The 26,437-nt window shown below is 45.5% G+C and overlaps 2 protein-coding genes across 2 annotated transcripts in view; both read left to right on the top strand.

Moving 5' to 3' along the window:
- Positions 1 to 906: 906 nt before the first annotated feature.
- LOC147883700 (putative serine/threonine-protein kinase SIS8) overlaps positions 907 to 26,437 on the top strand; it is a 109,932-nt gene continuing 84,401 nt past the window's right edge. Inside the window, exon 1 of the mRNA XM_087398431.1 lies at positions 907 to 1,778. Coding sequence (XP_087254557.1) covers positions 1,269 to 1,778 — 510 coding nt within the window. The 5' untranslated portion in view covers positions 907 to 1,268. The remainder of the gene's footprint in view (positions 1,779 to 26,437) is intronic.
- On the top strand, positions 24,675 to 25,751 carry LOC147883701 (uncharacterized). The gene is made up of 2 exons (XM_087398312.1): positions 24,675 to 24,732; positions 24,853 to 25,751. Exons 1-2 carry the CDS (start codon positions 24,675 to 24,677, stop codon positions 25,749 to 25,751), a joined length of 957 nt encoding a protein of 318 aa, XP_087254438.1.

Raw genomic sequence — 26,437 nt, 5'->3', positions numbered from 1 at the left:
TATAGCTTTATCTAGAGTAAGGGATCCTAAAAACTATTCTTACTAGCAGAATGCGAGAACAAACACATCGAATTAGATACAATAGTAGTGCAAGAAATAAACAGACTACAACAACAAAGCCCATGGATATTCAACCAATAACAATTCACTAACCAACAACAAACCTCAATCATTATACAATCGCTCAACACATCAAACTTAAAACCGCACAAGGAAGACATTGAAAAATGCAAGAGCTTGATGGTAGCTACAATACTGGAAACACATGCAAAGAATTCAAATGAGGTTAAAATTCAGGGATACAACTTCATACACAAAGAAGAAGGACTAGGTATAGCAACAAATTACGACAAAAATGTACAACTAATACAAACACACTACACACACGGAAAGGGAAATCAATGTCTACTCACAATATTCAAAATAAAAGGAGAAGAAACAATAAAAATCATTAACGTGTACAGACCACCAACTACAAAAGTAAACATACTAACAAAAAATGTGGAATCTAAAGAAATTAATTACGGAACAAATTTTGCCTTTTGGAGTGACCATTCAATTCTTTATACAACTATGGATATAATGACATAATTTTAAAAATTAAGAGGGCAGGCCTAATGAATAACATTCATTTGGTTAGTGATTGGAGTGTAGACTAGAGTGCATGGTGTAGGCATGTGCCATGCAAATTGTAGTGAGGTGTGATTTTGATGGTGAGGATGTCGTTGTTGGGGATGAAGAGGATCGTTGGGGCGGTGTGAGAGGGCATGAGCTGGCGAGTAGCTTGGTAGATGTACATCAATTTTGGTCTCTTTTTTTTTTGGTAAGGCCAGAGCGTGTTGTTCGTTTTAACTTAAAAAAAAAAAAAAGCGATTGCTGCTTGCTTGCTTTCTTTCTGCTCTCGTCTCTTCTCGTCTCGTGGCTTGGCGCACGCACGCACGCACGCACGCTCGCATGTTGCCCGTGACCCAAACACCACAAACCAATCCAATCGCCATGCTCACCTCCAGCGCCGACTCGCAGGACGCAGACCAGAACGATGCTCGCGAACCAGATTGGGTGGCTGGGGCCTAGCTCTTCCCCTCGGCTGCCCCTCCTCCATGGATCACCACCATCGATCTTGCACTTCCGCTTCTCGATTCTTGACCTTCTCCACCCTTGCCATCCTATCGTAGCTCCAAGGAAAGATTACAGCTCGACTTTCAGGCCCTGGACTTTGGCTTCTTTTCCTTTGGCATGTTGGACTAGCTGCGAGCCTTCTCCCAAAAATGAAGAATCTTCTCCGTAGACTTCACATTGGAGCAAGCCAGGAGGAATTTCCCGATGGATCTAAAGGCTCTTCCGAACGTGGCTCAGCCTCACATTTGAGGAATAGGCTTCTTGTCTCCGACGCTTCTTCTTCAGCAGCTGATCAGAAGCCTCTATCTGGATTGTCCGGTTGGTTGAATGTTGCCAGGAACACTTTACATCCATCCTCCGGTGGCCAGGGAGGGAGTCCTAAACACAGGACAGATGACGGTTCTGTGGCGGAAAGCAAAAAGGAAGAGGATGAAGCGAACATTTCCAAAACAGAGATTTCCATCGATTCTGTTCAATCCAAGGACCACCCCCCGCACGCTGTAGCCGAAGCTGCTGAAGATGAATTTCAAGTGGTAAACGCGCAAGCGCTATCATTAGAAGACGAGGAGTATCTGGTGCAGGTAGCCATGCGTCTTAGCATAAATGACGATCCAACCCTTCGTAACGCTACAGCAGAGGTGGTTGCATACCGATATTGGGTGAGTCATAGCATTGGTAGCATTAGCATGCAATGCGTGCTGTTGTGTTATCGGCTTTTGCTTGGGTCGCTTTACGGATACTTGACGACATTGATTTTTGGCTCTATCCCCTTCGCACGTTTCAGGATTCAAAAAAGACAACCCACAACGGTCATCGGGGGCGGGGGGGGCAGAGAGAGAGAGAGAGTTTTCTTTTTGTCGGAAGATAAAAAAGAACCCATTTCACAAAAGCACATCAATGACATTTGAGAATTGAACTGACGGCTTAGAAAATTGTGCTCGCTTTAGAAAGAGAAACCTGGGAGGAGCTGATAACGGACGTGCCTACGACTAAGAGGTGAAACCTCAGGAGACCTTTGGGTTGATCCTCAAACAGCAGCAGGTCAAAGCTGCCTAAAGAGGGATATGGAAGGTGGAAACAACTGCGAAGGATGGTTGAAAGAGCATGCTCATAGGTGTCCCTTTGAGTGTGAGGTCTGTTTGCAGGAGAGGCATGAGGCAGGAGTGGTGGTTTAACCTGGCCAAACTGTGGAGACTTCAAATGGATTTTTCTAGAGGGTTTTTACTAGAAGTTGAAGTAGAGAGGGCATGGGTGTACCGAGGCTTAGCCAACAGCAGGGAAGCTGTCTTAAAGCATAATGGGACATAGCAGACCGTAGGGTTGAAGGTGGCTTAAAAGCACTACCCCTCATATTACAGACTTAGTGTGTTACAGTGTGTTGCAGCTGATGTTTCAGAGAACGTGCCATGAGACATGAAGGATGGCAGGTCAGGATTAGTGAAGCCCTCAACACACGTTTCTCGTGGAGATTTGTGAAAGGATATGGTCGCACCCTTGTTTACCCTCCTGAAAGAGGAATGTTTGAAATCTCGATTTTCCCACTTGGCCTCTTCCATGTACTACAATGGATTGATTTTTCTGATTCATCAAGATGGCTGTGCTTATTTTCCATCTTGATGAGTAGTGCATTGCAGGTACCTCTGTTTTTGGGTGCCATTGGATCATACTCACATCCTTCTCTTCCCTCTAGGGATTGACTTCTACTGCTGTTGTTGTGTTTAGGAGGGTAGACTATACTGTGACTTTCTTAGGGTTGAGCACCACTTTTTGATTAGCTCGAGCGAGAGAGCTTACATGCAGCAGGCTTCAGAAAGTTGATCGAATAAATTTTGATGTAGGGTCAAGACCATGAAGTGATAATGAGCTAATGAGCAGCAGGAGACGGTAATGATAGCTGATTATATAGAACGAAGAGCCACACTTTGAAGACCGTGAAGGATCAGACGTGTAAGAGATTCTAATAATGTAATATCCTTAGTGAGCGAACAAGATTGTAATGATAGCTGAGTAATGCCTGAAAATGTCATAATGAACGATCCAAATTCCTCTTATATAGAGGCTGAAGAGCCACACTTTGAAAGGGTGTGCGCCCCAAAGGGATGGAGATGAAGATGTGTGGTTGTTTTAAAAATCTGACAATCTAGTTAAGCTCAGCTAGTGCAACGTGTCTACAGTTTGGGCGCATTATTTTTTTGCACCTGCCATGCGCCATGTACGTTGGCACGGCCATATCTTCATAGAGGTATAGAAACCCTAATTTTTTAAGTACATCAGTTCGTGATATTTGTCTTTGTGTGTACATCTTGCACACATCCTCAAAAGCTGTCACTCTCCGATCGTGAGAGTTTTGCAATACAAGCCGGCTGATTTCTCCTGCCCTAATTGTGAGTCCCCACACAAGAAAACATTAAGGCTTGGATCCTTCTTGAGGCTATGTTATATGAGACATCATCCGTGTTGGTCTGTATCTATAGTCCATGTGGGACAGGTGGTTGGTGAGCCCTGAAGATTGCATCCATGACACTCATTGAATCCACTTTGTGCATTCTATTGTAATATATCACATTGTTTTGTAGACAATTTCCTTGGCAGAGGTTTTCCTCATTATCTCCTTCATTTGTTGCTGTTGGGAAGAGTAACTTGATTCCCAAAACAGTTCTGGAGGAATAGAGCTCCATAATCTTTGAAAACTTTAAATAAAGCCGTGTGGACATCTGCCTGCTCTACGGAGGACCAAGGCAGCCCAGCAGGACCTACAAATTGGTATGGAGCTCATACAGCTGCAAGGACAATATGGGGCCATTTAAGAGCCTGTACCTGGTCGGCAGCAGCATAGACAGGTGGCTGGAGCAGGTGTGAGGCTGCATGATGTGCTGCAGAGGTGGGTCAATTTTGGACTTCCAAAAGGCCACGCAGGGCAGTACAACAGGTGCAGACTGCACTTGGTAGACTGTAGGATGCAGTTGTTAGTGTATGGCATCTCATAGTAAGAGAGCTCTTCTTTGTGAGTGTGCCCACCCGGAGAGGATAGGATAGGTGGAGGCCTGCTATGCTGGCTGATAGGGCTGAGTTGGGAGCCCAAACTGGGCCCCAACTAGGGCGTGTTACCGGACCACATTGGTCGGGTCAACCTGACCTAACCCGACCTGACCACACTGGTGGGTCAGCTGACCTATTGGTCGGGGGTCAGGGCCGACCTGCTGGTCAGTCCAATGGCCAGCCCTGCTGGCAGACCAGGCTAGGTGGGGGGCCTATAAAAGGCTTCCCCCTTCTCCACTCTCACACAGGGCCTCTCTCTCTCTTTCTTTTGACCAGCTCCCTTGGCTATGGTTGTATTCTTGGATCTATATGTAGTTGCTATTGCTATCTCTGGTGTCTCTCTCTCTCTTTCTCTCTCTCTCTCTCTCTCTCTCTCTCTCTCGATCCCTCTTTCAGCTTCCTCTGCCAGCTCCCCTTCCCCCTTTCCCCCTCCCCCCCCCCTCTCTCTCTCTCTCTCTCTCTCTCTCTCTCTGTCCCTCCCTCAGCCTCACCATGTCGCGATGCTGCTGCGCCTGGCCTGTCCACAGGCTATCCTGCACTTGGGCCTCCCTTTAAGGTTGCGGGGTGGGCTTCTTGGGCGATGGAGCTGCCACACGCTATGCACCAGGCTGCGCAGCTGCAATGCACAGCATATAGCTTGGCTTAGCCAAGCATGGTTGCTAGGAGCAGCCCACCAGCCCCCTAGGGGCTATCTTGGGCCCACGACTGCCTCAAAGACTGTGCACAATAGGGGCACTGCACCTTAGGGTCCCCTGCGTCTGCTCTAGGCCACCTGGGCCACTCCAAGTCACATCTCCAGGCCGTTTTGGGGCCCTAAACCTCTGCTGCACGCTTATCCAACACACCTCAAATCTGCAAGCCGGACAAACACAGACCAGTCCTTCAAACAGATCAAGAAAAGGGTCAAGAATCAAGCATGTAAGTCACACTTGGCACATTCTTGTAATTAGCAGTGATTATTTACAGGACTGTTTTACACAATGCCTACACGAGGGTGTAGAAGACACAAGGGGCAAACAAGCTTTGGAAAATGCCATGACAGCCCTCTCAACAGGGACAGCTCATAAAACAACAACAAATGTGTTGGCCTGCCTCAACCAAATATGCTTGCACTAATCGAGAAGCTTGACGGTTTGGAGTTTGATTTACTGGAGGCACAACTGATCTTCATTGCGGTGTGCTACTTTCCCCAGATACATCAATGCACATGAGGTCGTCACAGAGGGAGACAGCCCATATGAGACGATATATGATGACATCACACAGGTCTCCAGGCAAGGAGATACTCCTTCTCTGTGACTTCAATGCACGCACATGAGATAGACAAGTAGGCTTTCTAGACTTTGATGATGACTTCCGCATAGTAGCGGAACTAGATCCAGCAGAGCTCAGGATAGTGAGACACTCAGCAGATGCACCTACGACTTACAAACTTACAAGTTACAAGTTACCACTGCCAAACCAGTCACATGTTGAGTTTTGACTCTCAAAGACTTGAATTACAAAACTTGGAACTTGGCACTTAGGCCCATAAATTGAAAACAAAATTACAAAGTCAAATACGAAACCTTTTTTCTAAAAAAAACAGCTTACGAGTTAGAACTTGCAAGCTGCAAAATATGAAACTTGAAAGTGATTTTGTCCCCATGTCAAGGCTAGTAACTAGTTACTAAATAGTTGGTAGCTAGTAGGTAGCATCTAAAAGCTTTAAACAAACAAATCTATGCTATTGCTTCCATTGGTATGTCTTGGGTCTCTTCTTCTTCCTTGTATTCATCCTCATCCTCATCCTCATCCTCGTCCTCATTCTCATTCTCGTCATCCTCCTCGTCCATATCAAGCAACCCATCATCGACATCCACTATGGTGATTGGCTGCTCAGCCTCTAGCTCAGCCCGCAACTTCTCCAATGTGAGTAAGCGATCCACATCACGTTCCTTCTCAAGCATAGCAAGTGTGACCTGAAATTTGAAAGAAAGATAAGCCTTTTATCTTCTATGTTCTAGCTTGAAGAAGCTTCAAAATAGCCAAGAGAGATGGGAGATTGAAACTTGAAAGATCCAAAAGACTTCACTCACCTCCATCTTGAGAAAACCCCGTTGTTTGATATTTCTTGTGAGACGGAGATTTGTATGCACATATACCAATCTCTCCATCTGTGTGGGCTTCAAGCGATTCCGTTTCTTTGTATGGATAAGTGAGAATGTGGACCAATTTCTTTTACAAGGAGAGGCACTACTACCCTGTGAAGGGATGCGGATGGCTAGTCGTCGTAGCTCTGGAGTGCTAGCTCCAAAAGATTCCCACCACTTCACTCCTGTGGCCATAAGTGACTTGTCCTTTGCAGCCATACGTGAGAATGATCCCTCACAATCACGATACATATTCAATTGGTCTATCAATTTGGCCTGAAATGGCCAACAAGTCCCAAGTTCCAACCAGAAATTTAAATTCAAGAAACTTTGCTGCAGCTTATAGCTTGCATAAATGCATCCTGAAGCATGTGCCATATTTCTTAAGCCTTACCTGCAGCTCCATATCATTTTTGCTATACCGCTCAATGGTGGTCATCCAACCACTTTGCACCTCTTGATCAATTTCCTGACCCTTACCTCTCCAAACTGGATGAAGGACGAATGCAGTAGCATGCAAGGGAGAGGGCATCATATTCCACCTAAGTTACAAAATATCATTGATGTATATGAGTCACTAATAACTATTAAGTATCTACTTAGAAAATGCACAAAAAAGATACCACAACTTACAGTTACAACTTACAAGTGACTCATAAAAGCCCACCTTGACACACATAAGTCGTGTACTTTTTTCATGCGATCTGCTGAAATATTCTTCATGGCATCAAGCTCCTCCACCATCTTGTCCATGAGTTCATAAACAAATCCCATGGTTGCACCCTCTTGATCCACAAGACGGAGAAGCTTCAAGATGGGAGCACACAAGTTCTTTATGATAAGGCATAAAGAGGTAGAGACTCGAGAGTCGAGACTCGTCACTCGAGGTCGAGACTCGTCACTCGAGGCTAGAGCTTGCAGCCTGCAGGGATGCTTATAACGTATATGATATATTTGCAAATTGCAATTTGCACCTTGAAAGTAATGCAAGGCTAAGGTTTGAACTTTGAAGCTATCTGCAGATTCCAGACTGCAAAGTTCAAACAAAATAATTATAATTTATAAGATAAGCTTGAAGTTTCAGCTTTCAAGTTTCAACAGGCTGTAGCATTCACTTGCCAACTTTCAAGCTTCAAAGATAGGTTCTAACAGGTTACAGCAGCAAGAAATTACCTTACAGGAGAGAACTCAGCATGGGGGGGCTGGAGCTTGGGACTGCGCAGTCTAGTAGAGCCTACAGTCTAGACTCTAGTCTTGACTCTTGAGTAGTGTGTAGAGCAGTCACTAGTGGGCTGTATGACTTGGGCTGTAGGCTCAAGCTGTAGCAGACTAGAGCAGGCTGCAGCCTGCAGCATGCAACCCGTTACCCTAGGGCCTGGGTCGCTTCCAATGCAGGAGGTACAGAAGCTGTTGCGCAGGTACGGGCGTCAAAATGGGCATGGAAAAAGAGGCGAATTCACATATTTTATGACTTCAGGGTTTTTCAAACGTTTGAAAAATTTCAAACTCGTGCATTGAAAGCAAAGTTTGATTGAAGTTTCCAAACGCCTGTTTTTCAAACGTTTGGTAAACCAATCAAATGTGTTTGATAGTAACTATGGCAAAGAACTAGAAGATAATGAAGTCATGATGGCAAAGATGTTGATGAAGGCGGACAGCAAGCTGAAATGAAGGACAAGCAAATGGGCGTGGAAAAAGAGGCGAATTCACATATTTTATGACTTCAGGGTTTTTCAAACGTTTGAAAAATTTCAAACTCGTGCATTGAAAGCAAAGTTTGATTGAAGTTTCCAAACGCCTGTTTTTCAAACGTTTGGTAAACCAATCAAATGTGTTTGATAGTAACTATGGCAAAGAACTAGAAGATAATGAAGTCATGATGGCAAAGATGTTGATGAAGGCGGACAGCAAGCTGAAATGAAGGACAAGCAAAGGAATAGGCTGGTCTCGGGCAGAAGTGTCTAGTAGTGCTCCAAATGCCCCAAAATGCAGAACTGAGTGAACCCAAGTCAAATAACAGCAAGTAGATACCCGGAAACGCAAGAATGAGCCAAGGGAAGAGCACTTGTGGGCTTGATGACTGCTCAAGGTGCTGTAGCATGTCCGAAATCCTCGAGAAGGTAGCTGGAGGGGTGCCAAATGCAATTATATATCTCAAAATTTGTAGAAAACCAGCCCCAAGGTATACCGAGATGCTGTAGTAGAGGCATAGGTGTAGGAAAATGCAGCAACAGGTCACCAGTCAAAGAATCGGCTATTCTAGATGAGCTGGAGGTTAGGAACAGCCCTAAAAATGGCTCTGTTGAAGGCGGTTCTGCAGCAGCAGCCCCAAAACAACTTGAGAATGCAAGAGCAGCTCCAATACTAGGTCAAAACAGCCTCCAAAAGTCACAAAAATCTGCAAGAAATGCTCACAAATGGTCGACTTCTGCTGCAGCAGCCTGCAAACCCTAGAAACAGCTTTGGAAAGGGTCCAAGTCAGCTCGTGTGCAGGTGCCTGTGGCTGCAGGGTACCTACCTGCAAGAAATGGAGGTGGCTGGCTGCAAAAATGAACACAAAAGGGATTGAATGAAGGCAGCAATGAAGGCAGCTGTGCAAAAACCCTAATTAGGTAGGAGCAGCTGAAAGGAGGCAGAAATGAGCAGAGGGAAAGCTTCAGCTGAGACAGAAATGAGGCACCTGCATAGGATTTAGGGTTAGGGCAGAGATGACATGGCAGGGTAGAATTAGGGTTAGGGTTAGGGCAGAGAACGTGGCAGGGCAGCTATGACAGATTGATCTGCTCTGATATCATGTTAGAAACATGGTGTGTGAGAGTGAGAGAAAGGGCTAGGGAGTGAAGAAATGGTAGACAAATGTACAATCCATGAAGGCTTTTATTCATTCATCATCATCAAATGAGAGAAGTGAAGTACTAGCCTTGTATAGGCTACACACTCACAACCTTGCACCGTATGGGATAAGTCCCATAGTGACACGTGGCACTCACACATGAACTAGTACTACATCTCCTAGTACAACATATCACACCACACATCTCACACACTCTTTGGCTATGATATATCCAACATGGAAAAGAATTCTTGGTGACATCTCCGTGCGTTACCGAGGTAAGGTATGCGGATCTATAAGTCACAGTGAGTATGTTTGATATGGAGATGTGGGTAGAAGATTTTAAAGCTAGGCATCTCATAGTGAGTGAGGGCTTCTATGTGGGTGTGTCCGCTCCTTTCAAGATAGCCTATTCATAGTCGCCCTCATCAAGGACCTTGACATTGATCCCTTCAACCATATGCTTGAAGCGCAATGAAATATAATACGAAAGTTGGTCCTCTAAAGGAAAATGTCCACCAACCCTTCCGAAGTCATGTTATCTTGGCTTGAGCATGACACTCCTTCCCTCTTCAGGTATCAGCGTCCTCGATGATAAAATCTGGGAATGCTCTCCGCATTTGGTACACAGATTCCCAGGTAGCTTTAGATAGAGGTAGACCATGCCATGCAACCAACACCGTGGGTATCTTCCGATTGCGTACTTGCATTGTTCCTCGGTCCCGGATTCTTGTTGGTTTGTGCCTTGCATTATCCTCTATCTCTTGAAACAAGACAACACACTCGATTAGTGAGTCACCTGGGTGCAAAAACTTCTTTTGTAGAAAAGGGGGATAGGGACAGATTTGGAGAAGGGGGATAGAGGAGCAGAAGGGAGAGAGAGATAAGGAAAAGGGGGAAGAGGAGGGGTAGGAGTGAGAGAATGAGGTAGGGGAGAGAGAGAGAGAGAGAGAGAGAGAGAGAGTAGGGAAGAGAGAGAGGGTGAGAGAGAGTAGGGAGTAGGTAGCAGGAAGGAGGTGGAAGAGTAAATAGGATTACATGTCACATCAAAAAGTACATCGTAGGGGGTGGATGGGGACTTATATAGACCCTCCACATTTGTCACCTAAAGGACCTCTAACTTGGCCCTTTCCCCCCTTCATTACAGCCATCCCTTCCCATAGAATTTCGCCCTCAAAATTCATAGCATCGCTGTCCAAAAGTGCAGCAAACCACAACTACTAATCAATCCGGTAGGAGATAGTGGTGGTCTCGGACAATGCTTTCTGGCTGCCATGAATCTTCATCCTCAGGGCCCCGCCTCTTGATAAGATACTCTACGTAGACCTTGTTCCGGAGTACATGGTCTCTGAAACCCACGATGCGCTCCGGGACATAGAGGATATGGCCCTCTTCATCCATAGGTGGTACCTCTGGAAGAACATGGACATGCTGTCCAACATGTGGTTTCAGCAAAGACACATGGAAAACATCATGGATCTTGGAGGTATTGGGTAGCTCCAACTGATATGCTACCTCTCCAACCTTGCGGATGATCCTGTAAGGACCGTAATAATTATGAGCAAGCTTTGTGTTGGTATTACCTTCCAGCGAGGCATAACGGTTCTTATGGAGACGCAAATGCACATAATCTCCCTCTTTGAAAGACAAATATCTCCTGCGTTCATCCGCATATTTCTTCTGCTTGGCTTGGGCATCCTGCATATTCCTTTTTGCCAACTGCAGAAGGGCATCCATCCTCTCCAGTCATTCTGTGCTTGCTGATTTTTCACAGCCATGTCAGCAATTGAAGAAGGCTTTCCGATCTTGCAACATTGCCTCAAACTGGCTCATGTCAATGGAGAGATGCTTGGTACTGTCGTAGCACAATTCAGCAAGTGACAACCATTTATCCCAAGACTTCTGAGTATCATGACAAAAATGCCTCAAATATTCCTCCACCCATTTGTTCACCCTTTTTGACTGTCCATCAGTCTCAGGATAGTAAGCAGTGCTAGGTGTGAGTAAAGTACCCACTGCTGTAAATATCTCCAGCCAAAAGTGACCCATAAACTCTGCATCTTTGTCATTGACAATTTCTTGAGGGAAACCATGATGCTTAAAGACACGTTCAATGAATTGCCAAGCAACCTGTGATGCTGAATACCGGGTCTTAGTGGGTATGAAATGGGCCTGTTTTGTCATTCTATCCACAACAACAAAAATGCTGTCCCATCCCTTCTCTGAAGAAGGCAATCGTGTGATGAAATCCATTGCTATGTGCGTCCATTTGCCCTCTGTAATGGGTAATGGCTGCAAGAGACCGGCGGGTAATTTGCTGTCCACTTTATTCTATTGGCAAGGCAAGCATTCAGCCACGTATTTAACCACATCTCTCCACATGCCTTCCCAGGTTAAGCTGTGCTTGATTCTTTCATATGTTTTAGTGATACTGGCATGTCCAGCCATGGGAGAGGAGTGCATTTCTTGCAAAACCAACTGGCGGTATTTTGAGTCCGACACTAAATAAATCCTGTCTTGGCACCACAACAACCCATTATGCAATTTGAATTCTGGATGACCCTGACTAGAAGGCTTCTGCAAATCTGAAAATATGGGAGCTGCCTTAGAATTCTGCATATACTCTTCGTGAATGCCATGAATCCACTCCTAATATATGGTAGAGAAAAATTGCAAGCCCACATCATGGACAAGGCATCTGCAACCACTTTTTCCTTCCCTTTTCTGTACTCAATGTCAAAATCATAGGATTGGATTGCAGCCAACCACCTCTTTTGCTTATATGACAAATTTGGCTGGGTGAGGAAGAATCTGAGTGTCCTATGATCTATTTTCACCTTAATTTTACTTCCGTACAGATAATGGTGCCATTTCTTGAAAGCATGCAAGATAGCCAGCATCTCCTGTGTGAGAGAATGGAGAGTGAGAGGGAGCAAGAGAGTGAGAGCTGAAAGCTTGGAAGCTGAAAGCTTAGTTGCAATAGAAGAGTGTGAAGAGTACAACTCAAAAGAAAGAGATAAGGTTTTGTCCTAGTGACAAAACCTTAGTAGTCACTAACCATAGTTAGTGAACTAACTGCGGTTAGGGGGAAAAACCTTTTAAAGAGGGAAAAGTGCCCCTAACTAGCTTATTAAATTACATTGGTCACTGCTGAATTATATCTATAATTCTAACACCCCCCTGCAGTGCCAATGTCATGTACATTGATCAATCACCAAACGGATATAAGTTCAGGGCATTGCGAAATGCCTCAAACTTTTCACGTGGTAGTGCTTTGGTGAAAATATCTGCAACGTTGTCATGTGTGGACACAAAGATCATACTGATCTCTCCTGCATGCAACTTCTCTTTGACGTAGTGATAGTGAACCTCAATGTGCTTCGTGCGAGCATGAAACACTGGATTCTTTGCCACTGCAATGGCACTCTGACTATCAGTGAGAATTGGAGAAGGACCCTCCAAAGACAGATGAAGATCAGCAAATAGACGTCGCAGCCAGACACATTCAACTGTTGCTGTGAAACCTGCCCTGTACTCAGCTTCACATGATGAGGTAGCCACTGTAGATTGTTTCTTACTCAGCCAGGAAATGCAAGATTTACCCAAAAAGAAACAATTGCCACTAGTGGACTGCCTAGTATCATAATCACCAGCCCAATCTGAATCACTGTAGGCATGCATTTGCAAGTCACCCCCCTGGGGAAATAGCAAGCCAAAAGACTTTGTGCCCTGCAAATAACGGAAGATGCGCTTAACTGCCTGCCAATGCATAGTTTTTGGGCTGTGCATGTACCTGCTCACCTGAGATACTGCAAACTGAATATCAGGTCTAGTGTTGCAGAGATATATGAGGCATCCAACAGCCTGACTGTAAAGTGTGGCATCAACTAATTCTCCTGCATCATGCATTGTGAGTTTCAGCCCCAGCTCCATGGGAGTGGCTATGGGCTTACACTCATGCATGTTAAATCTGTCCAAGAGTTTCTGAACATACTTGGATTGAGACATAACAGTGCCACGTCTCTCATGAGAGAACTGGATCCCTAAATAAAAGTGAAGCAGCCCCAAATCTGACATGTCAAAGTTGGTCTGCAAATCAGCTTTGAAATCTGCAATTTTGTCTTCATTGGACCCTGTGAGCAGTAAGTGAGCGACATAAAGAAGGATGACTAAAAATCCATCTTGATGTAGAGGGTGCTCTCAGTAGGACTATTGTGCAGCCCCTTGTTGGTCAAAAAGGCATGGATCTTGGCATACCATGCACGAGGGGCCTGTTTCAGCCCATATAAAGCTTTGTTGAGCTTGCATACTTGAAGTGCATTTGCTGTAATTTCAAAGCCCGGAGGTTGTTTGACATACATCTCTTCCAGCAAGTCCCCATTTAAGAAGGCTGTTTTTATGTCCAACTGATGAACATTCCACTCAAAATGTGCAGCCATTGCAATAACTGATCGGATGGTGGTCATCCGGGATGTAGGAGCGAATGTCTCCTCATAATCTATGCCCTTTTTCTGAGCATAGCCTTTAGCAACCAGCCTTGCCTTATATCTGTCAATGGAGCCATCTGGCTTCCATTTGACCTTGAAAACCAATGGCATGTTTACCCGGTGGCAAGTCTACAACATCCCAAGTCTGATTTTTTGCAATGGACTGCAACTCATCGTGCATGGCATTCATCCAATGCACATTATCCTTTGCCTCTTCGAATGTGGTAGGCTCCTCCTCATCAAGAAGAGTACCTGCATATGCTGATTCCACTGAATTAGCACCTTCCATGTGCCTTGCTGCACTGCGAGTCCTGCCAGGTAACGGAGCATCAATTTTACTCTCCTTGAGAGTCTGTAACAGCCAGTTTGGGACTGTTTTTGCTGCATGTATGTCTGCAAAGTTCTTGCTGCACCACCTGTTCCACTGCCTGTGGAGGGGGCAAGACATCCTGTGGCGGAACTAAAGCATCTGGAGGTTGCTGTAAATTCTGATTTGCATCAGAAAAATCAGCAGGGGAACCCAAGGCAATGGGTAGCAACCCCTCAAAGACATCCTCTGAAGAAGAAGGCATTTGAAATTCAGCCTGAGTGTGAGCTGAATTTTCAGAAAATATCACATCTCTACTTACTATGATCTTGCGTGTAGCAGGATTGTAGAGCGGTACCCCTTGCTTTCTGCACTGTATCCAACAAATATGCATTTGATGGCTTTATCTGGCAACTTGTGCCTAAATTCAACTGGCACATGAGCATAAGCAAGGCATCCAAAGACTCGGAGGTGATCCACTGAAGGCTTTCTATCATTCCAGACCTCATAAGGAGTTTTTGTTTTTAAAGCCCGATTGAGAATGTAATTGGCACACATCAAACCCTCAAGCCAGAATTTGTGAGGTATGTGTTTGCTTTTCAGCATACATCTGTCCATCTCCATGAGAGTTCTATTTTTCCTCTCAGCTTTGCCATTTTGCCGAGGGGTCAGCCTGACTGTGAGCTGATGCACAATACCCTTGCCTTTCAGAAAAGCATCAAATTCTGCAGACAAGTATTCCCCACCTCTATCTGTGCACAATGTCTGTATCTTGAGTCCTGTTTCATTTTCAACCGTGGCTGAAAAGTGTTTAAACACCGTGAACACTTCTGATTTGAGTTTCAGCCCAAAAACCCAAGTGAAGTTGGAGTAATCATCAATAAATGTAACGAAGTAGAGAGGACCACCCAACGATGGAGTCCTCATGGGACCACAGACATCATTGTGTATAAGCTGTAATTTGCGGACAGCTTTAACTGAACCATCCTTTTTGAAGGGAAATCGATGCATCTTGCCCAAAATGCACCCTTCACAGGCATGTGGAGGAGGTATCTCAAGAGGTGGCAATGCATCAACCATGGATACTTCTGAAGTGTCATCAGGCTGTTGCAATGCATGTGGCCATATCGGGCATGCCATAATTCTGCATTCTGCATGGCAGCTGTAGGGGTAGAAACTGCAAGAGCATGGGCTGCTCTTTTCTCAAAAAGATCAAGCTGAAAAAGCCCACGCAGCAGAGTACCAGATAACCTTAAGGCATAGTCATCTTCCCTGTCTCGGACAGCACATTTGTCATCCTCAAAGATGACCTGAAATCCAGCTTGTTAAGAGTGGACACTGAAAGAAGATTTTTGGTTATACCAGGCACATATAAGACATCTGAAAGTCTAAAAATTGAGCCATCAATGGCAGTGAGCTCAACATCTCCTGTGCCACGTACTGAATATGATGAGTTGTTGGCACAAGTGACTTTCTAACCAACGGGAGGTGGATGCAAGGAAGTAAAAAGACACTTCCTAGAAGTGATGTGCTTGGATGCACCGCTGTCAAAATACCAAGTGTTCAGTGTTTCATTGACACTGAAAGCAGATGCATCCGTAGAAGAGTCATAACTGCAAGTCAAAAATGCATATGTATCATCACTGCAAGTGGCTGTACTATCCCGAGCATCTGGAACAGCCAGCCTAGAATCTGAAATGCAAGATAAAAAGGCATAATCCTGTCCAACAAAGTTGGCTGCAGCATCCCCACTGTGAGATGCATGAGGAGCTGAATCTGAAACAGCCATTCCGGAGCTGTTTTTCTTCTCTTTTACAAGCCTTTTCCTGCATTCTGCAATGTGATGACCTGGCTTTTTGCAGTAGTGACAAAACCCTTCTTCTTGGGCTTACTTGCATCATTTTTAGCCTTTTGTGAAGGCTGTCCTGACCCACTAGAAGACTGATTTACTGATGTCTTTGCCTGTCTCTTTGTTTTTGATTTAAACTTTAAGAGCATGGCTTGTTCACCTGCACGTGAAGCCAAATTTTTCCTGGTCTGCTCTTCCTGAAGTAGAAGTCCTATCAATTCATGAAAAGTGAGAGGATTTGCACCCCCCCTCAATGATAAGTTCAGCGAGGTATGAAAGCTGAGATAAGACTCAGGAAGAGAATTCAGAGTGGTTGTAATCATCTCTGAATCAGGAATAATTTCATCTATATTTAACAATTGCTCTCTGAGATCTTGTAGCTTTGTGAGGTGGACTGACATGGAGTCACCCTCTTCCATATGTGTATGACTTAACTCTCTTTTCAAGAAAGATACCCTTGCATCATTCCGAGCTGCATACATGCTTTCTAAAATATCCCACACTGCCTTGGAGGTCTTACACAACCGGATATGCGGAATGATAAATCTTTTCACTGAAAGAGAGATGCATGACAAAGCTAAGACATCCCGTGAATCCCATCTCTTCTGATCTGGAGTAGGGGCCATGGCTGCACCAACAACTTGATCTGCAGCTGCCCCTTGTGCACGACCTCTTCCACCTCCTTGCTGAGGAGGGGTATTAGGTGCCATATCTGCTGGTCGGATCTCACCCCCATTCACATAATCCCATAAATTGTGAGAAATCAAAATATTGCGTACCATAAAACTCTAGAGGGAGTAGTTGGTACCATCCAACTTGTCTTCCTGTGAAAGACCACCGAACTGGAAGTCATTCTGATTTTGCTGGGCCATATCCGAGAAAGAGATTTAAGCCGATACAAAACTGAATTCCCTTACTGGGAATGAAATGCATAACTCCCAAAAAAACACAGCCAAGCACCGGCTGTAAATGCAACTCAGATTTTTGTACTTGCGCTGTCAGAAATATGTTCAAGCATCAAAAAACTCTCCAGAATCTGCCAAAAGTGCTGCAAAACACTCCAAGAAAGGCAGTATGAACTGAAAACTTCATAAAATTGCTCTCCCAACACAAAAGCCCCAAAATAGGCCTGAAATTGCAACCGGAAAGGGGGAAATTGATCAAAAGGCCCAAATGTTGCAAGAATTGCGCTCTGTCTGCAAAAGCCCCAAATTTCACTGCGAGATTGCAGTGTAAATACAAAATCCCCAAATTTCTTCAAGAAATTGTACTGCAGAATTGAAAGCCCCAAGTTTCGAGCTTGAAATTGCAACCAGAAAGGGGCAGAAGTACTGAAAGCCCCAACTTTTGCAATTTCAGCAGAAAGCCCCAAATTTCAGACCAAATCTGCAATTTTTGCTCCAAGTGTAGCTCCGAAACTACAAAATGATTGCAATGTTTGCAACAAACAAAAATGCCCCAAATTTTCTCCCAAAGACTGAGCCAAACAATGGCTGTCTGCAAAATGTGCCTGCCAAAGATCACCTGCGAATTTCTCCCATACGAAATCAAAGGACTACTTGTTGTACGGAAGCAGATCCAGTACAGAAGTACTGTACGGAAGACAGTACGGTTGGTACGGCACTGTACGACTGGTACGGCATTGTACGGTGAGCAGGTACGGTACGCGATGTACTGCACTATATGGCGCACTGTACAGTCTGACAACGAATTGTACGGTTGTGCGATATACGGACGACTTTTGCGACCTGTACGGGCGGTATGGTACGGCAGATACGGAACTAGCGCAGCTACGCAGGTACTAGAGTAGCGGATCCGTACGGACCTGTACGGAACGTACGGCGCTGTATGGACAACTCGAGTTGTACAGACGGGTTGTTGATGCAGGAGCAGGAACAACATGGAGAAGCAGGGCTGGGTGCTAGAGCTCAACGGGGAAGTCGTAGGGAGCTGGATCTAATGCTCTGATACCAAATGTGAGAGAATGGAGAGAGAGAGAGCAAGAGAGTGAGAGCTGAAAGCTTGGAAGCTGAAAGCTTAGTTGCAATAGAAGAGTGTGAAGAGTACAACTCAAAAGAAAGAGATAAGGTTTTGTCCTAGTGACAAAACCTTAGTAGTCACTAACCATAGTTAGTGAACTAACTGCGGTTAGGGGGGAAAACCTCTTAAAGAGGGAAAAGTGCCCCTAACTAGCTTATTCAATTACATTGGTCACTGCTGAATTATATCTATAATTCTAACATCCTGATCATAAACATGGAAATTTAGTTCTCTGGCATCAAACTTCCTGCTTTCAAAGGCTATTACCCCGTGTTCCTGCATGAGAACAACCCCCAATCCTTTGCCATTGGCATTTGCCTCTACAATGAAAGGATGTGAAAAATCAGGGCATACCAAAACAGGCGCATGAGTGAGAAAGAAAGAAAGAAATTTTATTAAAGTCTTCCGGAGACAGTGAAGGTCTATGAGACTATAGATAACTAGTACAATGAGCATAACGGTGGCGGTCTCAAAACGTACAAGTGCATGTGGTGGCTTTTGCGTAAAGTTGATGCATCCTCAAAATCTCTAGCATGTGCTCTTGTCTATCTTGCTGTAAATGAGGATATCATCAAAGAAAACTAGCACGCATCCGAAAAGAAGTGGCTGCAATATCTTGTTCATCACTGCTTGGAAGGTGGCCGGTGTATTAGTCAATCCAAAAGGCATCCTCTTGAATTCATACAAGCCTTGTTCTGTGCGGCAGGCCGTCTTGTGCTCATCTCCTTCTTTCACCCTGATTTGATGGTAACCAGACCTCAAATCTATCTTCGTGAAAAACTGAGCACCCTTCAGTTCATCCAACAGGTCATCTATGCTGGGGATTGGAACCCTGTTCTTGATAGTGGCCTTATTTAGATCCCTGTAATCAATGCACATGCGGTATAATCCATCCTTCTTCTTCACCAGAAGCACCGGAGATGCCACGAGGACGTGAAAAGTGATGTAAAGTATCTTCGTAACTCAACCTATGCTTAACCCGAGGTTAACCATGGTTAAGTGTTGTAATGGTTTGGCCGTGAGGGACTGGCTAGAGGAAGTGCACACTTCCTAGAAGTTCCTAAGGGCAAAGTCTAGGTGCACCACTAGGTCCTAGGGGCAAGGCAAAGGCTTTAAAAGAGAGGTCTAAAAGTTGGGCCCAAGGACAACCAATGTTGTCCTTGGTATGGGGGTTAGGACTTTAATGGAGGGGCAAATGACAAGGAGGAGGTGCCATTTGTCAAGCATGTGTATGCATGCCCTTCCCCCACCTTCCATCTCTCTCCCCTCACTCTCCCAGAGGTGTAGGACGTTTTCAGTTGTTCTTGTGCAGTTTTTGACTGTTTGAGTTGTTTCAAGCCTGTTTTCAGCTGTTTTAACACTGTTTTGACTGTTCCAAGGCTAGTACGCACTTCTAGGAAGTGCCAGAACTCATTTTTGAACTTTCGAAAAATTTTCGTACGAACTGTACGGACGTCCGTATGGCTGTATTGAATCCGTACAGATGTGTTCAGCTGCCTCCAATAGGTGCCCGGGGTTGTCTTTTGCTGTGCTGGACCTTTGTGCACATGTTTTTGGCTGCGTGGTGGCTTTTGGAGCTGTTTTGGACCAGTGCAGGCTGTAGGAGGAACTTTCCCTGTTGCTTTTGGCACCTTCTCTTAGGAGGACTCAGGCACAGATCGCGATGCAATCATTTCGGGGCAGATCTGTGAACCATCTTTCCTCTACAGCTCTTTCCTGTTCAACCTCCGCTCTCTACCTTCATTTCTCTCTTCTCTTGATTGCTGGAAGACACCTGCACCCTGCGGGGAGCTTGGACAGAGGATAGGTGCGAGGAAGGAGCTCGCCCCTCTGCCATAGATGGCGGGAGTTGGTTCTAGGTTCAGTTTTTCCTTGTTCTATCTTGCTTTGCAGCTTTTTGCAGTGCATGCGTGTTGTGTGCAGTCCTTTCAGGACTCCAACAGGTTCTAGTAAGCACCCAAAGGCTAGGGTGATCCTGTGGAAGGCCTAAGGACAATGTGGATGCATGTGATAGCCTTGAGGCTGCCTTGAGCTCAGTTTGCCAGTGGTTTGGATGCCTGAATGCCTCTAAGTTGTGTCAGATCAGAAGTGAATGCTTGAGTATGTCTTGCCAGTGGGAATTCTAGTGGTGCACTGGGATTAGATGCCTTGAAGACAAGTAGAGGATTTGCAGAGAGGAGCAGTGCAAGGTTGAATCCTTGTTGTAAAGCATTTCCATTCAGAAGCATTAAATAAATACCATAAGGGATGCCAAGGCATTTGGGACCAGTGGGTGCACTGTGTACTATTTTCATCGAGCAGGGGCATTCTAGCCTCACCTTTGTTGTTGTTGAAGCTTGTTTCTAAGTTGTGCTAAGTGATTTAAGTGACTGAAGCTTGCATTGTGTGTTAGATATCAATGCTCGAGTCTCGTGTAACTACGCGAGAATCAGCTAACTCTACTTGTAAGCCCCCCATATGAGGAGAAGGCATTTGAGTAGCTCGGTTATCCGGTAGGTCCTGGTTTGGACACCAGATGGGGGCCATGTGTGGCCTGATGGCTGGATGGAGTTGGCACACTGCCAACTAGGCTACATGCAAGTGCGGGAAGGCATCCCATGACTGACCGCATTGAGGGTAGACGGAGCATTTTCCGGGGCAGCCCACTCTCGGGTTACGGGGCTCGTTTGGAGTCCCAGATGATCCCGGATGGCTGTGGGCCGAACGGTAATCGTAGGTTAGTTGCTCTATTTTGCGCACCGGTTCTATCGTGTGGTCGGTGGCCTATCCCCAGTTGACCAATTTGGGTGGACTGGGTCGGTCACCCAATTGAGCCCAACCAACTACGACTGGTGGCTATATAAGAGCAAGCCCGTGAAGCCCATTTCATCATTGGCTATAACAACCCTGATTCCTTAGCATCCAACCTCCGTCCTCTACTGTTTCTGGCACGCCATCGAAGCTTCTCTCACAGGAGTACACGGCTGGGAGGCAACGCCATCTATTGTATCAGTTCTACAGTAATCAAATTTTTGATTCTTCATACTATCTGTTTTCTCTATTGCGTATGAGATCATGTTATTTGTTGAGCACATACGTTGTAGTATTTTCTTACATTGTGGCTATTTATGAAGTTTATGACTGAGTAGAAGATCACTGCCCTTTTGTTTATCGAAGGCCGGTTCCAGTGGTTCCATTGTTGGGATAGTCACCATCTTTTTACAGAGGTGGGCCCTGGTAGTGTTGGGTGAAGGACACCTTCAGTGCAATTGTTGCTATAGCCATCAATCTTAGCAAGCATGTCACACCGTGAGAGGTCATTGACCATTTCAGAGCAGGAGGGGTAGGACGAAGACAAAGCATCAGAGAGCTTTGAAGAGGAGCACAATACCAGCAGGGGTGATGACCAGCAGGACAGTGGGACTCATCGAGTCTCTCCTGAGCATGCCACGGAGGACTCACAGGATGAGATAGATGAGGCAGAGGAGCTTGATCCCAATGCAATTTTTCAGCTACAAATGCAAAGTGTAGCGGGAGCCGTGTCGCAGTTGCAACATGCTGTCAATCGGATGCAGGACAGATTGAAGGCCTTGACATTCGTGCAACAGTTTGATGCTGCCTACTCAGGTGGACACTTCACAGAATCCTCCAAAGTCCGAAAGGCAGCCACCTTTTTGAAGGGCAATGCGCTTCAATGGTGGACCAACCTCCTCTTGCAAGGCAGAGCACCTACCACTTGGGTCGAATTCAAGCAGGTCTTCTCAGTAGCATGGCTTACTACCACGTTTGAGGTGGATATCATGACCGCCTGGTATAGGTTGGATGCTGCAAATTGCAAAATTTGGAGGACTACAATAAGAAGTTTTGGGAAGCCCTACTGCCAGTGAATTCTTACAGACATGTGCCGCTGTCCGAGCAAATTGAAAGATATTGCTGCGGGTTGCCAAAGGAGATTTGGGACTATTGCACGAAGACAAGGGTTTCCAATATGTTTCAGTTGGTTGAGAATGCACTACAGCTTATGCACTAATGCAAGGGAAAGTTTATGGGTTCAAAGGAAGCTCACAGGAGACATCAAGGCCAAAGGGCAGCAAGACGGAATCCCCTAAGAAGTTCAGAAAATTTTCGCAGCCCATGAAGGCAAAGTTTGTTGGAGGACAGAGGCGAATACTGACCCGCATGTCTGATGAGGAAAAGCAAATCCTGTATGATGCCAACAAGTGTTGTATTTGCAAGGAGGAAGGCCACAGGGCTTTTGAATGCCCACATAAGAAGCGGAAGTTCCCTCCTTCTGAGCAGAGTGAGCACAAGGAGGAAAAGAGGACTGATTAGAAGAATAAAAAGCCCAAGCCCACTGCTGGTCTTTTGCCAGACTTGATTGGGGCTGTTCAGAATACAGATGCTACAGAGTTATGCCGGGCATGGGGCAAGATAAGAGACCAGACAGCTCTGATGTTTTTCGATCCAGGAGCCAAGGCCAATTTCATCTCTCCAGAGCTGGCTGGAAAGTTAGGAATAAGGGCAAAAGAGATGGGTCCTTTGTGTGATGCAGATATGGCGTGTCCGGGACTCAGCCAGTCAGTTACTCCCGTGATAGGCAAGCTGCGGATGCATATTCAGAGCTACGTGGACACAGAAGAGTTCTATATTATGCCGTTGAATGGTTGTGATGTGTTACTGGGGATACCTTGGCACTTTCGTGTTGGGGCTGTTTTGGATACAAAGAATAAAACAATCACAATCACTCACCGTGGCAAGACCCACGTTCTGGATGCTAAATTGAAGGGAGAATCCATCCCTGTTGGATTTGCTTCTGCCATTGGCAATGTAACTTTCAGCGTACTTAGTGTTTGCATCTGAAAAGAAGTCAGTAGAAGAAGAGTCTTATTTTTCTAAGCTGGAAAAACAGCGGACAGATTTTCTTTTTCAGTTTAGGGACTGTTTTTCTGACTCACTTCCACCAGAGTTGCCTCCTGAAAGGCCAGAAGACCACACGATAGATATAATCCCTGGTAGCAGTCGTCCTACCCGACCTCCTTACAGGGTCAGTGCAGCCCAGCAAGAGGAAATTATGAACCAGGTCAAGGACCTGCTGGAGAAGGGGCTGATTCAGCCCAGCTCTTCACCTTACTGCTCACCCGTGCTCTTGGTCCAGAAGAAGGATGGATCCTAGCGGATGTGCATTGACTATAGATCCTAGCGGATGTGCATTGACTATAGAGCCTTCAATAAGATTACCATTAAGAACAGATTCCCTATACCTCGGATAGATGATATTTTGGATAGGTTACAGGGGTCTGGAATGTTCAGCCGCATTGATATGAAGAGTGGTTATCACTAGATCAGAATTCAGCCAGAGGATGTTCACAAAACAGCATTTCGTACCACATTTGGTTTGTATGAGTTTCTTGTCATGCCATTTGGGTTAACTAATGTACCTGCCACCTTCAACAGAATGATGGACAGGATTTTTAGAGAGCACCGAACCTTTGTTGGCACTTTCTTCGATGATATCATCGTGTTCTCTCGGGATGAGGCTGAACATAGGAAGCACCTGGCAATTGTTCTCGAGGAGCTACGGAAGCATAAGCTGCTTGTCAATGCCAAGAAAAGTGAATTCTTCATGCATGAGATCCATTTTCTCGGGCACATTGTTTCCAAGGATGGAGTTAGGATCGACCCTGCCAAGGTAGAGGCCATCAGGAATTGGCCATACCTGAAGAACATCCATGAAGTACGTAGCTTTCTGGGCTTGTGCTCGTACTACAGGAGGTTCATTCGATATTTTGCAGAGATTGCATCTCCTTTACATGCCTTACAGAAGAAAGGGGTCACTTTCAGATGGGGTCCCAAAGAAATTGCAGCTTTTGACCTACTAAAGGAGCCACTCTGCTCAGATCCTGTGATTATTTTGCCAGATCTTCGCAAACCATTCGCTGTCCAAGCAGATGCATGTGGGAACAGCGTAGGAAGGGTACTTATGCAGGATGGAAGAGTCGTGGCATACGAGAGTAGAGTGCTCCACGATGCTGAAATGAATTTTGGCATCTATGAGAAAGAGATGTTGGCTGTCATACATGCTCTTTCGACCTGGAAGCATTATCTTTTGGGTGCTGATTTTCATGTTCAGACCGATCATCAATCACTGCGGTACTTTCTCACTCAGAGAAAGTTGTCTGAGAAGCATATGAGGTGGGCAAATTTTCTTTCTATGTTTCATTTTCAGATTGTGCATGTGCATGTGAAGAAGAATGTTGTGGCAGATGCACTCTCACGCAAGCCCACTCCAGATGCAGTGTCTGTTAAGCCACAAGTTTCAGCAGTGACCATTGCATATCATGATGAGCTTGATGCCATGAAGGATCTATATGCCAATGATGCTGATTTTTCACGGATTTATGATCAGTTTGTTGATGGACAGAGGCATGAGCACTATACTCTCAAAGACGGATTTCTGATGATGCATGGCAGATTGTGTGTTACGAAACAGTTGAGGCCCAAAGTGATGACAGAGAGTCATGCTCCACCCTATGCTGGACAAAGAGGCATTGATGCCACCATCAAAGCTGTGGAGCACTATTTCTTTTGGCCATCATCGAGGAAAGATGTCGAGGCATATGTCAGGACATGCATCACCTGCCAAAAGGTGAAATATGACAGGTAGAAGCCGGCTGGACTGCTGCAGCCTCTACCTATTCCCGATCGACCTTGGCAGAGCATTGCCATGGATTTTATCTTTGATCTTCCTCGTACACCATCTGGACATGATGGGATATGGACCATTATTTGCAGATTCAGCAAGCAGGCCCACTTCATTCCCGTCAAAAATAAAATTACAGCAGACCAGATGGTGAGACTCTTTATGTCTCATGTGTTTAAACATCACGGGATGCCTCAATCAATTGTCAATGATAGAAACCCGCGGATGAGAAGTCTTTTCTGGAGAGGTATCTTTGAGAATATGGGTACCATGCTAAATTTCTCATCCTCTTTCCATCCTGAATCTGATGGGTAGTCCGAAGAAGCCAATTCCACTGCCCTTCATCTTCTCAAATGCTATGTTTCAGATCAGCAATCGAAATGGGAGCAATTTCTGCCACTTGTTGAGTTCGCGTACAACAACACTGTACACTCCTCCACAGGGAAAGCCCCCTTTGAAATTGTGGCAGGAGAACGGAAGGTACCTCCCATTCTGCATACGAAAGAGAAGATTTTTGAAGCGGACAGATTTGTGGAAAGTTTGGATGTTACTCACCAGAAGGTCAAAACAGCCCTCCAAAAAAGCCAAGAGAAGCACAAACGAGCAGCCGATAAGCATCGCCGGGAGTTGCTCTTGAAAGAGGGCGATTGGGTGCTGCTGCGTTTTCAAAAAGCACGACTCAGGAAGATGAAAGGCAAGACGAAAGTGTGCACAAAGCTGAAGATGCGGTATTATGGTCCTTTTCAGATTTTTGAACGCATTAATGACATGGCTTACAGGCTGAAGCTACCTGCCACTTGGACCATACACAATGCCTTTCATCTGAGTTTATTGAAACCTTTCCAGGGTGATGTGCCTGTTGACCTGTTGCATGAGGATCAGCCCGAGGTGGAAGAGTTGGATGAAATCTTGGTTCCGGAACAGATTTTGGCACATATGGAAAGAAAAGTAAAAGGTAGAGTTTCCCGTCGCTATCTGGTGAAGTTCAGGAATTATCCTGCACTGGATGCAAGGTGGATGGAGGAGGGTGACCAGGCAGACTCACCTCAGATTTTGCAGCTCTACCTTGACGCGTTTCAGCTTGCGCCAACTACGGTACAGGCTCCTACAGGTTCAGCAGAGCAGAGATCTGGAGCATTGCCTGGTGCTCAAGAGGAGGGTAGCACCTCTCCTTCCTTGATTCAGACTGCTCATATATCTGGAGATCGCTTGGTGGCACCGATTGTCTCGCCCGAGATCTGCTTGCTGATAGTATTTATGCCGTGAGGTCTTCATGATGGGTGTTCGCGACACTCGACATAGAGGATGCATCGATGTATGGATGGACTCTCGAGCTCTCCTAGCCCATATTATCATTGCAGGTTGTATCTTACAGATGATGTATATTTTGGTATGGGCTATTTCTGCCTATTTGTACTTTTTTAACAGCAACCTAGGTAGTTTGCTGTTTTAAGAGGAGGGTATGTCACGAGGACGTGAAAAGAGGACGTGAAAAGTGATGTAAAGTATTTTCGTAACTCAACCTACGCTTAACCCGGGGTTAACCATGGTTAAGTGTTGTAATGGTTTGGCCGTGAGGGATTGGCTAGAGGAAGTGCACACTTCCTAGAAGTTCCTACGGGCAAAGTCTAGGTGCACCACTAGGTCCTAGGGGCAAGGCAAAGGCTTTAAAAGAGGGGTCTAAAAGTTGGGCCCAAGGACAACCAACGTTGTCCTTGGTATGGGGGTTAGGACTTTAATGGAGGGGCAAATGGCAAGGAGGAGGTTCCATTTGTCAAGCATGTGTATGCATGCCCTTCCCCCACCTTCCATCTCTCTCCCCTCACTCTCCCAGAGGTGTAGGACGTTTTCAGTTGTCCTTGTGCAATTTTTGAGCTGTTTGAGTTGTTTCAAGACTAATTCAGCCGTTTTAACACTGTTTTGACTGTTCCAAGGCTAGTACGCACTTCTAG

This window comes from Dipteris shenzhenensis, chromosome 27 (genome assembly GCF_047967505.1).
Source record: "Dipteris shenzhenensis isolate YYH24624 ecotype China chromosome 27, Dip_SZ_1.0, whole genome shotgun sequence".
Taxonomy (NCBI): domain Eukaryota; kingdom Viridiplantae; phylum Streptophyta; class Polypodiopsida; order Gleicheniales; family Dipteridaceae; genus Dipteris; species Dipteris shenzhenensis.
Note: the sequence above shows the minus strand (reverse complement) of the source record. Positions and strands in the feature narration are given on the sequence as shown.

Excerpts from the sequence above, each read along its gene's own strand:
- LOC147883701 (XM_087398312.1), top strand. The coding sequence starts at position 24,675 with ATGCCTCAATCAATTGTCAATGATAGAAACCCGCGGATGAGAAGTCTT. Across the intron at positions 24,733-24,852 it reads GAGAAGTCTTTTCTGGAGAG|ATCAGCAATCGAAATGGGAG; the intron begins GTATCTTTGAGA and ends GCTATGTTTCAG.